Source organism: Gymnodraco acuticeps, unplaced genomic scaffold (genome assembly GCF_902827175.1).
Source record: "Gymnodraco acuticeps unplaced genomic scaffold, fGymAcu1.1, whole genome shotgun sequence".
NCBI classification, from domain to species: Eukaryota; Metazoa; Chordata; class Actinopteri; order Perciformes; family Bathydraconidae; genus Gymnodraco; species Gymnodraco acuticeps.
The window spans coordinates 3,662,747-3,676,324 of record NW_022990125.1 but is presented as its reverse complement, the minus strand read 5'-3'; the positions used below and the strand labels follow the sequence as shown (position 1 = coordinate 3,676,324).

General features: G+C 37.1%; 1 protein-coding gene across 1 annotated transcript; it reads right to left on the bottom strand.

Annotated features, from left to right (window-relative positions):
• Positions 1 to 2,325: 2,325 nt before the first annotated feature.
• Positions 2,326 to 3,323, bottom strand: LOC117546480 (C-C motif chemokine 21-like). Its single transcript, XM_034216724.1, has 4 exons — positions 3,146 to 3,323; positions 2,830 to 2,944; positions 2,562 to 2,674; positions 2,326 to 2,450 (listed from the first exon to the last, which is right to left on the bottom strand). The coding sequence occupies exons 1-3, from the start codon at positions 3,204 to 3,206 to the stop codon at positions 2,566 to 2,568; spliced, it is 285 nt and encodes a 94-aa protein (XP_034072615.1). The 5' UTR covers positions 3,207 to 3,323; the 3' UTR covers positions 2,326 to 2,450; positions 2,562 to 2,565.
• Positions 3,324 to 13,578: the final 10,255 nt, after the last annotated feature.

Sequence of the window (13,578 nt, the reverse complement as noted above, 5' to 3'; positions counted from 1 at the left end):
AGATCCATTTGTTATATAAAGTCTATATGAGTAAGCCTAATATAGCCATATCATAACCTCACTCAAGTTAACAAACAGTAGTTTAATGCCAAATCAGCAGCTATTCATTTGGAGTTTTGTTTCAGATCACCTGGTGAGGTCCAGTATTTTATCTACGGCTACCCTCCAAAAAAAACTGCTTGGAAAATGTTGATGTTCTTTAGCAGCTACATTTACTTAGTTCACAAGCTAGTTGTCAACTTGTAATGACTGTTCCAAGGAAGGAAGATAACTTGAGTCCTTTTTTGGTCCTGCTGCAGCCTAAAACCACACAGATGAGAACAAAGCGTATCAAAACAACGAACCCACCGCACGTAAAACTGGAAACATAGCTGGAAGCTTAAAGATACTAAATCGCTCGGTAGAACTTGAGTTAGCTACAGGGTCTGGTAAAGATTCTCTGGTGATTCTAGCCTTTTGGAACAGCTGTACTTGTTTAAAACATTTTAGCAATGCTTTCTTGCAACCCCATTTGCATGTGATATTGTTGCTATTGCATAAATGTTGATTTGAGAATGAATCAGTCATAATAATCCAATAATATTAAACATTATAACACTCATGGGTGTTTTGCTTATAACGGACATCTGCAGCAAATCTGTTCCGGGTAACTAAATGCTCATGGAGTTTTTCTCTTATTTTTGACTTATCTGTGATCCAACACAGCCCCATGTGCAATGTGGGGAACTCCACAGGATGCTCTTGTACAGTACATTAGGAGTCTTGTTCTTTGGCCTTGAGGACAATTTGTGGCTGTGAGCCCTGAGACACTGTCTCTCGTAAAAAGAAGGTCATAAGGTCAAATGAAGTTGGAAGGACCACCGCTCTGAAACGCTGAGGTCCCAGCTTTCAGTTTCAGCAGAGATCAAATGTTCCTGGGAAAATAATGTATGCCTGCATAACTGACTGCTTACCAAGATTAGAAGGGCTCTATTCTGCTTTTTGGGTTTTCTATTCACTCTAGTGTGTTTTATAGGTTTTTGTGCATGTCAAATTGTAATGGTCTGCATAGGCTAGAATCCCAAAGTTCTTTCCAGAGGGAGTTTCTCTCCCACATACCCCCCCACCCCACCTGCCTGAAACGCCTCAATTGCTCCTTTTCTTCCGTGACATACAGTAGTGGCATCACTATGTATCACTCACGCTTCTATTAGCTAGTGCCCCAACACATTGTAGGTGATCGGCAATCACAACAGAGCCGGCCAGCTAACCAATCAGAGCAGACTGGGCTCTGCTTTCAGACAGAGGGTGAAAATGCAGTATGAGAATAATAAAGACCTTTTTCAACATTAAAGTATGTCAACATGTCACAGTAGATGCACAAAATACAAATATGAACATGAACATACTAGGGGCCCTTTGAATTGCAATGCAAATTCTAGTCAGGAGAATGACTAAAAACTATGGCTTTTCTTCAGTCTAAGATCAAATTCATAATCCAATACCCATTTCAACTTAAACTTGTTTTTGAATCTGCTTGCTTTTGTATTTTGTTCATTTTATTTTGTGTATTTCTTGTTTTTTTGAGAATAATTTGCTATGGCTTTTTCTAAATTGGTGTAAAATGAACTCTCCTGGCCACCGTGGGAAACATATGACATCCAGTCATTTATACAGGTATAGCTCAACACCTTTTCTCTCTGTTGATAAGATCTCGTCCAGTCTTTGGTATATGTTAATGTCATTGAAGCGTACCAGTACCTAGACATAGAAGTATAAATACACGCCTTAGTTGAACCCAGGCCATCTGGGTAAAGAAATTGATCTCATCCCTCCTTAACGACCAGCATCATGACAAACATTTGAAGTAATTAACACATTGCTTATATAAATGTTTGTCTATTTTAATAATTGTTATATTAACTCTAGTGGATGCAGTTAGGTGATGTGTGTTAGAGAAAGAAATCCACTAAATGTTACAATACATCAAACTTTATTGAGAAACTTTTTTGAAACATAAATCTACATTTTATACATGGTCATACTAAAATACACTTTAAATCCAACTTATTATAAAATATAAACACATCTTGACAAACATAATTTAGGGACATTATCCTCAGGCACCGTACAGTCTTATGGTTGAAACAAAACAAACAATTGTACATTTCACTCAATAGATAATAGAAAATAAATGAAAAACATTCATTCACAAATGTATTTAGACCGCATTCACCACAAATGAGAGGACACATATCAAGAACTGTACATGTAGCTACTGGATTCACTGGCATGATGAGGGGATGATTCCTCAAAGATATTAAAGATAAGATCTTCTCAAACGGTTTTGATCTACTAAAGTACGAGACTGAAGCCAAATGGAGAGGATTCTGCCGTCTTCTGCCCTCAGTTAAGAGTCGGCCCTTTTCGTTTGTCAGCAGCCTTTTCCCACAGTCCACTCCTCTCTACACCTGCAGAAAGAAAGAATTTCAAATCAAACTCTTTGTAAAAAAAGGTGCAATAGGCCTTCACAGAGGTGCAATCATTATGTTTAAAGTTCAGCGAGAGAATATAGAATGTACCTGATTAGTGATGTCTTTGATGTTTCTGATTCAGCTGTCTAATGTAACTCTTCACCCAGGCTTTATCGTTGGGATGGGGGACGCAGAGGGTTTTTCCAACTTTTGAAACAAACCTGGAAAAGCAGATGAGAGACACAGAGGTGAGAACACTAAACAGAACGCTGAAAAAAAACACACAAAATAGGAGAAACCAGCTCCTGTAAAATCACAGGGCATCTCATCAAATGACTTGATTTTGCCACTAAATGCATACAAATATTTTACATACACAGTAGCGCTGATGGAGCATCCTTGTCCAGCATCCTGAATGGTGTAGCTTTGGAGGATTTGGAGCGGCAAACGCTTCTCAGCAACCTTGATACAGCAGTCTTGGGCAATCTGGGCTGGAAGAACACAGAGAAACAAATTCATCAGGAGAGCACATGTGCAAATTAAAGGAAAGTGTCCATAGGCCTGGGGCTTTATCGATTGAACCTAAGTTGCAGGAGAGTACAGCCGATGAACAAACATGCTCCTTACAGTCACTTTCAAAGCATTCTGAAATACGAATCTATTTTACTGCTAATGCAAAGAATGTGTCTTACCTGATGCAAACCCAACGCAGATGACACCCAGCAAGAGGAGAAGTGCAATTCGAGAGGCCATGTCTCTGTTTCTTCGCAGGTCTGAGCTCAGGTTGGTTCTTCAGGGAGTCTCTTCAGGAGTGCAGAGGTGTTGCTGTGAGGAGGAGAGCTACAGGTGTATTTATACAAGTCTGTGGCGAAAGTGAAAGTGTGATCGATGACGGGAAACGGGAGAAAGTTGGCAACCATTTCCTCTACACTCCTCTCTCTTTTGTTTCTTGCCAGAATTTTCCAACGTGTCTTTTCAGATGCTGCCCTGAGGCAGACCTTTATCAGTTCATTTGTATTCCATGAGAAATACCTTCCATACTTCATGCAACCCAGACATGCGTTATAGTTAGACAATCCATTAATAAGCACAAGCATAAATCAGCAAATACTGTATATTTTCAATATGACTTTTTTTGCAATCCAACAAACTGCAAACATTCCTGTGTTTCCCTTTAACATGTCCTCTTAGCAGGGAAAAAGACCTTCACATTTAAAGTACAGTACATGCATGCTGAATTGGCCAAATTGGGGCCCTATGCGAAAAGTTGTCCAGAGGTGACCTGTCCTGTTTTCTTTTTTTTAAATTCTTTGTTGTATGTCGTTGTATGTCATGCAACATGATGGTCGGTTAAATTCTGTTTGTCTTGAAATGCCCTGCCAGGATTATTGTTAAAATAAAATAAAATGATTATTCAATATATATATCTAATACTAGCCTGAGGCTTGCTAGTACAGATTTAGTTTTTGTTATCTGTCCTATAAGCACATCTGAAGAGAGGGATACAGTTGAATTGAAGTGTAAGGAAGTGGATGGTAAACTGTAAACCAAGATAACCAAACTTTATCTTAATATGTCTTTATCTTGTCTCTTCAGTTATAATCCCACATTTGATTTCAAAGTGGTGACAGTGCGGTTTGGGGATTTTTTATTAGATGCATTCAGTAAGCACCACTTATGCTTGTCTGTGTGGGTGTTTTTGCATGTGTGAGCATGCATCCAAATACTGAATACAATGAAACAGTGTGGGAGTTGTTGAGGAAAAGGAGATATTTTTTCCTGCCAGAGGCGTGGGTTTTGTAGAGTGATGCAACTGAGGACATTTTGAGGCATGTGTGGATAAACTTGTTGGACAGGATGTTTTGACCATTAATTTGTTTTGATTAATTACCAGTTATTGTCTATTCGCACTGCTTAGGCAAAAAACTATATCCATTTATTAAAGGAGTGGTTACAAACTATAGGAACCACAAACTTTGTCCAGCAACTTTAATGTTTTGGTTTTCTCTCACTGTTTTTAAAGCGTTTTCAAATATTATAGTCATCAGAGATTACTCAAAATGAGTAAAATGATATTTCCACTGTTTATTTCAGACTATTTAGCAGCTAAGAACTCAATTCCTTGTATCTATAACATGTGACACTACAGATTCTACATTAATATGATGGCATCCATTTATAAAGTGTGGTCTCCACCAAAAACAAAATAAATAGAGGATGAATGTTGGCCATTTGTTCACCAAGTGGACAGAAACAGGACCCCGAATGAATACTAATGTGGCTAGGTATCTGCAGGTTATAAAGGGGGGAAAACATGTTTTGAACAGAAGCAGTACATCTTGCAGTTCTCATTATGTCAAATTATTTATTTGCAAACTGGGTGGTGATTATGTTTACCACTTATAATTTGACTTTTTAACATGCTCATTGGGATTTTTACTGTGCTTAATATTTTTGCCACATTTAAAGGCCAGTGTGAGTTCATGGTTTTGGTCAATGCATCCACTGTGTTCATGGGGAAGTGAAATTAAATGCCAGACAAATGGCTCAAAGTTCAAATAGCCTCTGTTATGCTTGTTTCAAAGAACAAAGGAGTTGTTTATTGTCATAGTGGCCCAGCATATTGAATAATTTGTGTGGAAAACAGTGAGAACGTGAGCTACAAAATACAAACCTTCCTTAACCACTAGAGGTTCGCATTGTAAATACTAAGGAGAGATTAAATTGCACATCCTAAAGTTACCTGAAAACCAAGCAATAATTTCAAAGTTGCTCTGACTGGCAGAAGCTCTTTAGCAGTTTAGTATCAAATGCTGGGGATCACCACTATACAGGTGGTGTAATAAGGACATGGATAATGTTAAGCCCGAGCCTGTTTTTCAGGTCTCAGGCTCGAAAATGACATTCCCAGAACAAATTACCATTTCCTCCCTTCTAAAAGGGTTAAATTAATAATCTTTTTTCTCAAAGCAAGGTTACACCTGTGAGTTGGATGTAGAAGTATCAGAATCAATATAGATGTTTTTATTTTAAAGTCAATGTAGATTGAACACAGTAAAAAAATGTAAATTATTGTGTCCGTCCAAAAAAAGAAAATTACTTATAGTGAAAACCACCCTTGAATGATGGGATGGTAGACTAAAAGCGTTAGGAATCCAAACTACAACATATAATAAGTACCCTGTATCAAGATTGATGCAAAACAAGTGACATTTGACCTTTTTAGAGAGATTAAGCAAAAAAAACACTTCTGGGGTCATTTGGGTGGATTTGACCTATCTCTGGCCCCCCTTGCTCGATTTTGCTGATTGACATCTCTTTTTAACCATCAGAGCCAATGGAATCGAGGGGAACTCCCACATACTCATTATTTGGTAATGTGTGTGTGTGAGACTGACGCATAGCCAAAACCGGAAGCTGCGATAACTCTGGTTGCTACCATTAGCAGCTAACTTTTACTCTCCGATTTTTACATAAAAATGGAATTATGGATTATAAATTAAAAAAAATATTCCACAGAAACATTATCAACCTATGGATTAACCGATTCAGCCGCGTTTTTTCTCGTTTTAATGCTATTGAACAAGTCTTTTGATCAGATTGACAGCTAAGGTGAGACGATCTCCCGTAAAAGCTACGTAAAGGTACGTGTTGTGATGTCTGTGTTTGCTTCCCCTGTCGCGAGTCCGGATCACTCATTGATGATACTATACCTAAATATTCTGTGGAACCTCAGCTTTAATCGGATATCTTGTATGTGCAGCTACGATAAGTAATAAGGGTATCTTTTATCTTGAGTTCTGTGCCAAATTGTGTTAGCATTTTTCGCTCAGGGGTCATTTAGATGCTTCTTATGAGACTTGTGTTTTGTTTTGGTAAAAAATGGTTTGTATCGTCAGTTAGCTGAGATTATTCCCGTTAATCTGGTATAACACATTAAGATCCCCTGAGACACAGTGTCGTGAAAAAAAAAGTACCCGCCGAGGGGGACCTTGGGGCTTAACCAACCCAGTCTCATAAAAAAACGTGTAATAACTACGTTGGTCTACAACGTAGGACGTAGTATTACTACAAAAACGCCTCTGAAATTGTAAGATCCCAACGTTTTTTTTCACCATTCATTCCAATGGCTGGCGTCTATGTCACGTGATCTTCACATTTCTCCCTGCAGAAAGAAAAAACATGGCCGAACTTCGTTTTATTCTCGGTGTAAAATGCCTATTTTAAAGTTAGTTTGGCCATTAAAATGCGTTTTGATGTCATTTGATGCGAGAAACATGAGTTGTTATTTCAGATTATGTGTGCAGTTGATGCACATGATCTTTAGTTTGCTAGTTATTACGAAGATTACTTCAGGAAATTGTGTCGATACAACGTTTTCATTGTTACCAAGGTGGTTGCTAGGGACGCTGCTATCGATATTATTTCTGTTATGTTGTGTAACAGTTTAATGGTGTAATCTTTATTGCTACCCCCTTCCCCGTCAATGTATAGTGTTGGTCCACAGCGCAAACGTATTAGTTTAACAAAATCCGCATCTAAAATTGTGGCATATACGTTATTTTCCCCTGTGCAATTCCAGTCTCACATCTCACATCACATCGTCATAAACAAATACCGGAAACAGACCGAAAACACTTTATTCCGAGTGTGCTTGCTTTTCTCTTTGAAAGTCATCACATAACGGCATTGTAATACACGGTTCGGCTGCATTAAATATTACATACTGTATTTGCCGTAGTTCTCTATTTATAGAGCCCTGATGAGAAGACTTCTAGACAAACATGAGGAACTGCCGCCAACACTGAAAACGTGACATGGATCATAAATATATCAGCCATTAAACAACGTCTTACATTTCTTTTCACACAATACGTCTCCTTGCAGTATCAACACTAATTCGGCTGACTTTTATATTTGATCCAATTGGTAGATAGGCTGTATTTACACCATAAAGGTGCACAGCTGATATAAAGGGACACCTAGTGGTTAAAGCATGTTATTGAATTTCATTATTTTTATTATTAGATATTAATAGGATCCCTATAAAGTATATTCATTACTCGTTATTCTCTACTAATAGTTAATTAAAGACTGTATATAATGACTATTTTGCACATCCCTTTCAAGATTTGAAGATTTCCTAAGGTTTATTGACATATCATATACACAAACGGTGTAGTTATGCAATGAATGAAAAACTTTGTGTATACCTCCAGCAATGTTAACTATGTTGATGCACTTATTTTAACTGATATTATACATATGTATTATACTCTTATATAAGATGTATGTAGATAGTATAAGAAATGTGCAGAATATGACAGTTTAATGGTGGAGGTACACACATATTGATAGATGTCTTGTAATGCACTGTTGAAGAACCTGCGACCAAAGTTTTTCATCTCCGGCCTTGTCAGGTATTGAACAATCAATAAATAAAGAACACAGAATTATTAAATATAAAACACAGAATTTGTGTGATTATACTAAATGATTTACAAATAAACACCACTGCATATTTACAACTGTTACACATGTTACATATGATGTAACGCAAATGTTTCCAACTTGGGATCAATAAAGTATATCTTATCTTAAGATGATCGATGGCTACTGCCATATTTGCAAAATGTGCCTCTGAACCTTGACAAGTGCATTTATCAGGCTTATCAATTAACAACAGGAGGGGTCACAGACATAAGACCAGCTATTAAATAAAGCTCTTCTGACCTTAGCTGGCATGTGGGTAATGCTACCCATTATGGGCACAAGCAATTTTCACCCATTTATTAATTATATGTTTTACATTTGAGTGTTTCCTATCCCCTAAACCTCCAGGGATGTACACAGTTTAATACTGGCCACTTCTTATTATGGGAAATATGAAAACGTCTTTTAAAACTACAACTCCCAGTAGAGACGTGCCATAGAACATGTTGCGAACATGGTTGCGAAACACAATAGCCAGCATGTGTAGTTCTGGGGACGGGGTGGGGGAGGGGGGGACGGGTCGGACCCGTTCAAATCCAGTTTTGGACAGTCTGCCATGGTTCCATCCCATTTCAAGTGCTGTTCGACGCTCGGCACACTCTCCAATCACAGAGCTTGAGGACTATCACAGGGTTTGTCAAGCGAAGCGGAGAGAATACTTACTCCCGGATGTAATATTCTGTAAAGCAAATGAGCTGCTCCGACCCTCGGTCCTGACGGACTCCAACTTGTGTTTATTAATCAAACAAATAAATAAACACAAGGATAATTATGTGTTATTGTTGAGTAAATGGAGAATTGCACAGGGGAAAATAACGTATGCCACAATTTTAGATGCGGATTTTGTTAAACTAATACGTTTGAGCTGTGGACCAACACTATACATTGACGGGGAAGGGGGTAGCAATAAAGATAACACCATTAAACAGTTACACAACATAACAGAAATAATATCGATAGCAGCATCCCTAGCAACCACCTTGGTGACAATGAAAACGTTGTATAGACACAATTTCCTGAAGTAATCTTCGTAATAACTAGCAAACTAAAGCACACGTAATCTGAAATAACAACTCATATTTCTCGCATCAAATGACATCAAAACGCATTTTAATGGCCAAACTAACTTTAAAATAGGCATTTTACACCGAGAATAAAACGAAGTTCGGCCATGTTTTTTTTTTCTGCAGGGAGAAATGTGAAGATCACGTGACATAGACGCCTACCATTGGAATGAATGGTGAAAAAAAACTTAGGGATCTTACAATTTCAGAGGCGTTTTTGTAGAAATACTACGTCCTACATTGTGGACCAACGTAGTTATTACACGTTTTTTTGTGAGACTGGGTTGGCTTAACAGGTGATAACATGGGGTGCCAGATGGTTTGTTAGAAAGAGCCATCTGAAAAATCAAGTCATTGGAAACTGAACAGGGCAGGCACTTTAAAAAAAGACTTGGCAGCCGCATATAACTGCACTTTATATTAACAAAAGTTACAAAAGTAGATCTGTCAGTAATATGTCTTTCGCTATAGACAACATTATGGAATGCATAACAGTAGAAATTTAAATGAAAACATCTAAAAACCTTCTGATAAGCTGCGTGTATAGAAAACCAGGATCATGTATTGACACATTTGAGAAAAAGCTAGTTGAACTTTATAACTACACAAGCAGCAAGAAAATGCTCTTTGTATGTGGAGATTTTAACATTGATTAGCTGAACCCACAAGAACACAATGCAACTACAGAATGTATTAATTCTATGTATAGCAACAGTTTACATCCTACAATCACACGACCAACCAGAATAACATCACACAGTGCAACACTCATTGACAACATATTCACAAATGTTATGGATAGGAAAGTAATAAGTGGAATATTAATAAATGACACAAGTGATCACCTGCCAGTCTTTGCAACAATACAGAACTACTAGGATCAAAAAAGACACCAGAAAAGTCACAATTACAAGACACAAAACACCAGAGTCTGTTCATTCTTTTAAAGAATAATTATCTAAACAAGACTGGAACAAAGTGTATGTACCAGATGCAAATGAAGCCCATGAATCATTTCTACATATTCTATCAGGGCTGTATGAAAAACAGTGTCCTTGTCTAAAGAAAATAGTGAAACAAAAATATGCTGAAAAACCATGGATCACTAAGGGAATATTAATTGCATGTAAAACGAAAAATAAATCATATAAAGACTTCTTAAAGAATGGATCAGTAGAGGCTGAACAAAAATACAAGACATACAAAAACAAACTAACAAAGATAATACGATGTAGCAAAATGGATCATTACAAAAAATTATTGGAGGATAACAAAAATAACATTAACTTAAGAGTAAAAGGTCTACAGACTGTCATGATATTGACATGTATACAGTTAAAAACATTATTGAATGTATAGCCAAACCACTAACTCACATCTGTAATCAGTCAATACAAACCGGTGTATTTCCAAATAAAATCAAAACTGCTAAAGTCATACCAATACATAAATCTGGAGATAAACATGTACTGTCAAACTATAGACCAATTTCATTGCTCTCACAGTTTTCTAAAATACTGGAAAAAATCTACTATACAAGACTAAATGACTTCATCACCAAACATAACATACTCTATGAACAACAATATGGTTTCAGAGCAAACAGAACTACATCATTTGCAGTTATAGAATTTATGGAATACATTACTAAGGCAATGGAAAAGAAAGAATATGCAATAGGGATATTTCTGGACCTTAAAAAAGCATTTGACACGATTGACCATGAATTATTAATAAAAAACTACAGAGATATGGCATTAGAGGTGTTGCACTATCATGGCTATCCAGCTACCTACATAACAGGGAACAGTACGTTGAACTACAAAGCCATAAATCACAACTACTGCAGGTTACATGTGGGTAACACAGGGCTCAGTCTTGGGGCCATTACAATTTATTCTGTATATTAACAATATATGTGAAGTATCAAAAACTATTAAAACCATTATTTTTGCAGACGACACAAGTCTACTCTGCTGTGGGGACAATTTAGAACAGCTATTGGTCACAATGGAGAAGGAACTGAGCAGGATGAAGATCTGGTTTGACCAAAATAAATTAACATTGAACGCAAGCAAAACCAAACTCATAATATTTGGGAATCGATCGACCAATACAGAGAAGAAACTCACTATAAATGGTGTCCAATTAGAAAGAGTATCGGAAATAAAATTCCTTGGAGTAATCATAGATAATACATTAAGTTGGAAACCACATATACGCTATATCAAAGCCAAAATATCCAAATCAATAGCCATTCTGAATAAAGCCAAATACCTAATTAATCAAGCTTCCTTGTTTATGCTGTACTGCTCCTTCATACTTCCATACATGATGTATTGTGTGGAAGTTTGGGGGAACACATATAAAACAAATACACATCCTATCTTCATCCTGCAAAAAAGAGCCATACGAGTTATACATAAAACTACGTACAGAGAACCAACAAATAAATGATTCATCAAACTAAAAACACTAAAACTACAAGACCTGGTTGACTATAAAACTATTCAAATTATGTTCAAAGCCGCAAATCAACAATTACCTCATAATATCCAGGGACTTTTCACACGGAGAGAAAGCATGCACATGTTGAGAGGAAACTACATTTTCAAAAAACCACCCGTACGAACAAATGCCAAACTTCATTGCATCTCATCAAAAGGTGTTAGTCTGTGGAATAACTGTAATGATGCACTGAAATATTGTACAAGTCTATCTAAACTGAAAGTAATATTTAGGAGTCAAATCATTAATGGTTATGAACAGGACCTGTAAAATCCCATTTGTTGTTATTTCTTGTAATTGTAAAAGTAATTTCTTTCTGATTGTTTTGTAAAAAAACAAAAAGCAAACAAATTAACAAGACAAACATGTCGCTGATGACGATGACCTAATATTCTATTTATAAGAAAAATATATGCTAGGACCAGAAAAGTTTTTTTTAAGCTTCTTCTTGCCCCTGAAAAAAAAAGAAAATATATATATATATTATTGTTGTATGTTTTTGTTTCTGACATGTTCAATAAATGGACTAAAAAAATATATATAACTGATTCTATTGCAGCATTTAGACTAATCTCTTTTAACAAACACCAATGCCAACCTGATTGGTCCAAAACCATGGTGGTTTGGACACATACGTATAACTTGAAGCATATCAAGCTTTGATGTCATTTGTCAAAGGCTTACCTCAACTTTCCTGCTAGATCGAGGGTCGCCATCGAGCCATCAACTTTTCCTAAACCTAACCCTAAGCCCTAACTGTAACCATACCCATCTAGGAAAGGAATGTTGTTCAGCTAGTGGGTTACCATCTCTAGACACATTCATGTTTATATGTTATTTTGATATTGTGGGGATCCCACATTTTCAGATATCAAATTACAAAACAAAATCTTGAATATGATTACAATATTACTTAACATAAAAGACAGCATTTAGTTATTATTAAAAAATGTCTTCCTTGCTGCCTCTTTTATTTCTGCTCCCTAAACAGTCATCTAAAAACACATTTAATCCAGACATACAGTAGCTGCGGGGCTTGAGGCCGCTCAGCACTCAGAGGCTACCTGAATAATCAATGTGTCAACATACCGCATGAGCCCATGTGATTTGTAGGTCCATTGTAGATGGAGCGTATTGATGTGAAACTGGATGTTTCAGAGTCGAAGCATATTCAGTAACTGTAGTTTGAAGTTACCTATTTTCTGGCTCTGTTCCTATAAAACAGTTGTGATCTTGTTTCAGCCAAGGTTTCACAGATTGTGGTAGAGCCACAGTTTTGAATTCCATGATTACAGTTTGTTTACTTTTGTAGTATTAAAGAGTAAACAAAATGGCAATCATCCTCATGCTTTTTGCACATCAATTGAGTTGTTGCCAACAAAAACATTGTTTCTGCTTACAAAGTTTCACTGCAGCACTGCATGAACTCAGACAATTTAGTTTTTGGGAAACCGACCCCTCTCCGACTGAAGTGTAATCACGTTGTTAGACCACTGGTTAAGGTTTACTCTCAACCTATTCAGATAGGCCGATGGTTTACAGTTGGTTTATCAGAGCTTGATTTCTGAAAACAGGGGCCTGCTGCTGCTGGGAAAATACTAAAGCACGTAAATGCTGAACCACACGTAAAATAAAACCGAAATAGTATGTCAAAGGACAAAAGGTTGCATAGAGCCGCAGTCTTGGTATTCAACCAAAAAATGACCTCTTAGTCAAACACAGAAATCACAATACTATTCTTTGTGGCATGATCTATGCATGTACTGCTCACACCCTGAGGACAACCACTCCTCTACTTGCACAGTCAACCTCCTCAATTCTCCCATTGGAGTGCAAACAAGTCCGGGGAACCACGTGATTTTCAGGAAACAGGGAAAGTCTGAAATGCATTTGTTATAAAAAGGAAGCAGGCAAGAAGAAATCGAAACTCAACTGAGCTAACGGAGCATGGTAGTGAGAGTGTAACTGCAGTTGTACAGTATGTGCAGAGACTTGATTTAGTGTTGTTAAACAGCTGCACTGCTGGGAGCACTACACCCCTGCAGAGCTGAATGTGCATT

What these genes read in the sequence shown, in the direction of transcription:
- LOC117546480 (XM_034216724.1), bottom strand. Translation starts at nt 3,206, where the DNA reads ATGGCCTCTCGAATTGCACTTCTCCTCTTGCTGGGTGTCATCTGCGTT. An exon ending in CTGCGTTGGGTTTGCATCAG is followed by an intron (nt 2,945 to 3,145) that starts GTAAGACACATT and finishes GTGTTCTTCCAG; the next exon opens with CCCAGATTGCCCAAGACTGC. An exon ending in TGCTCCATCAGCGCTACTGT is followed by an intron (nt 2,675 to 2,829) that starts GTATGTAAAATA and finishes CTGCTTTTCCAG; the next exon opens with GTTTGTTTCAAAAGTTGGAA.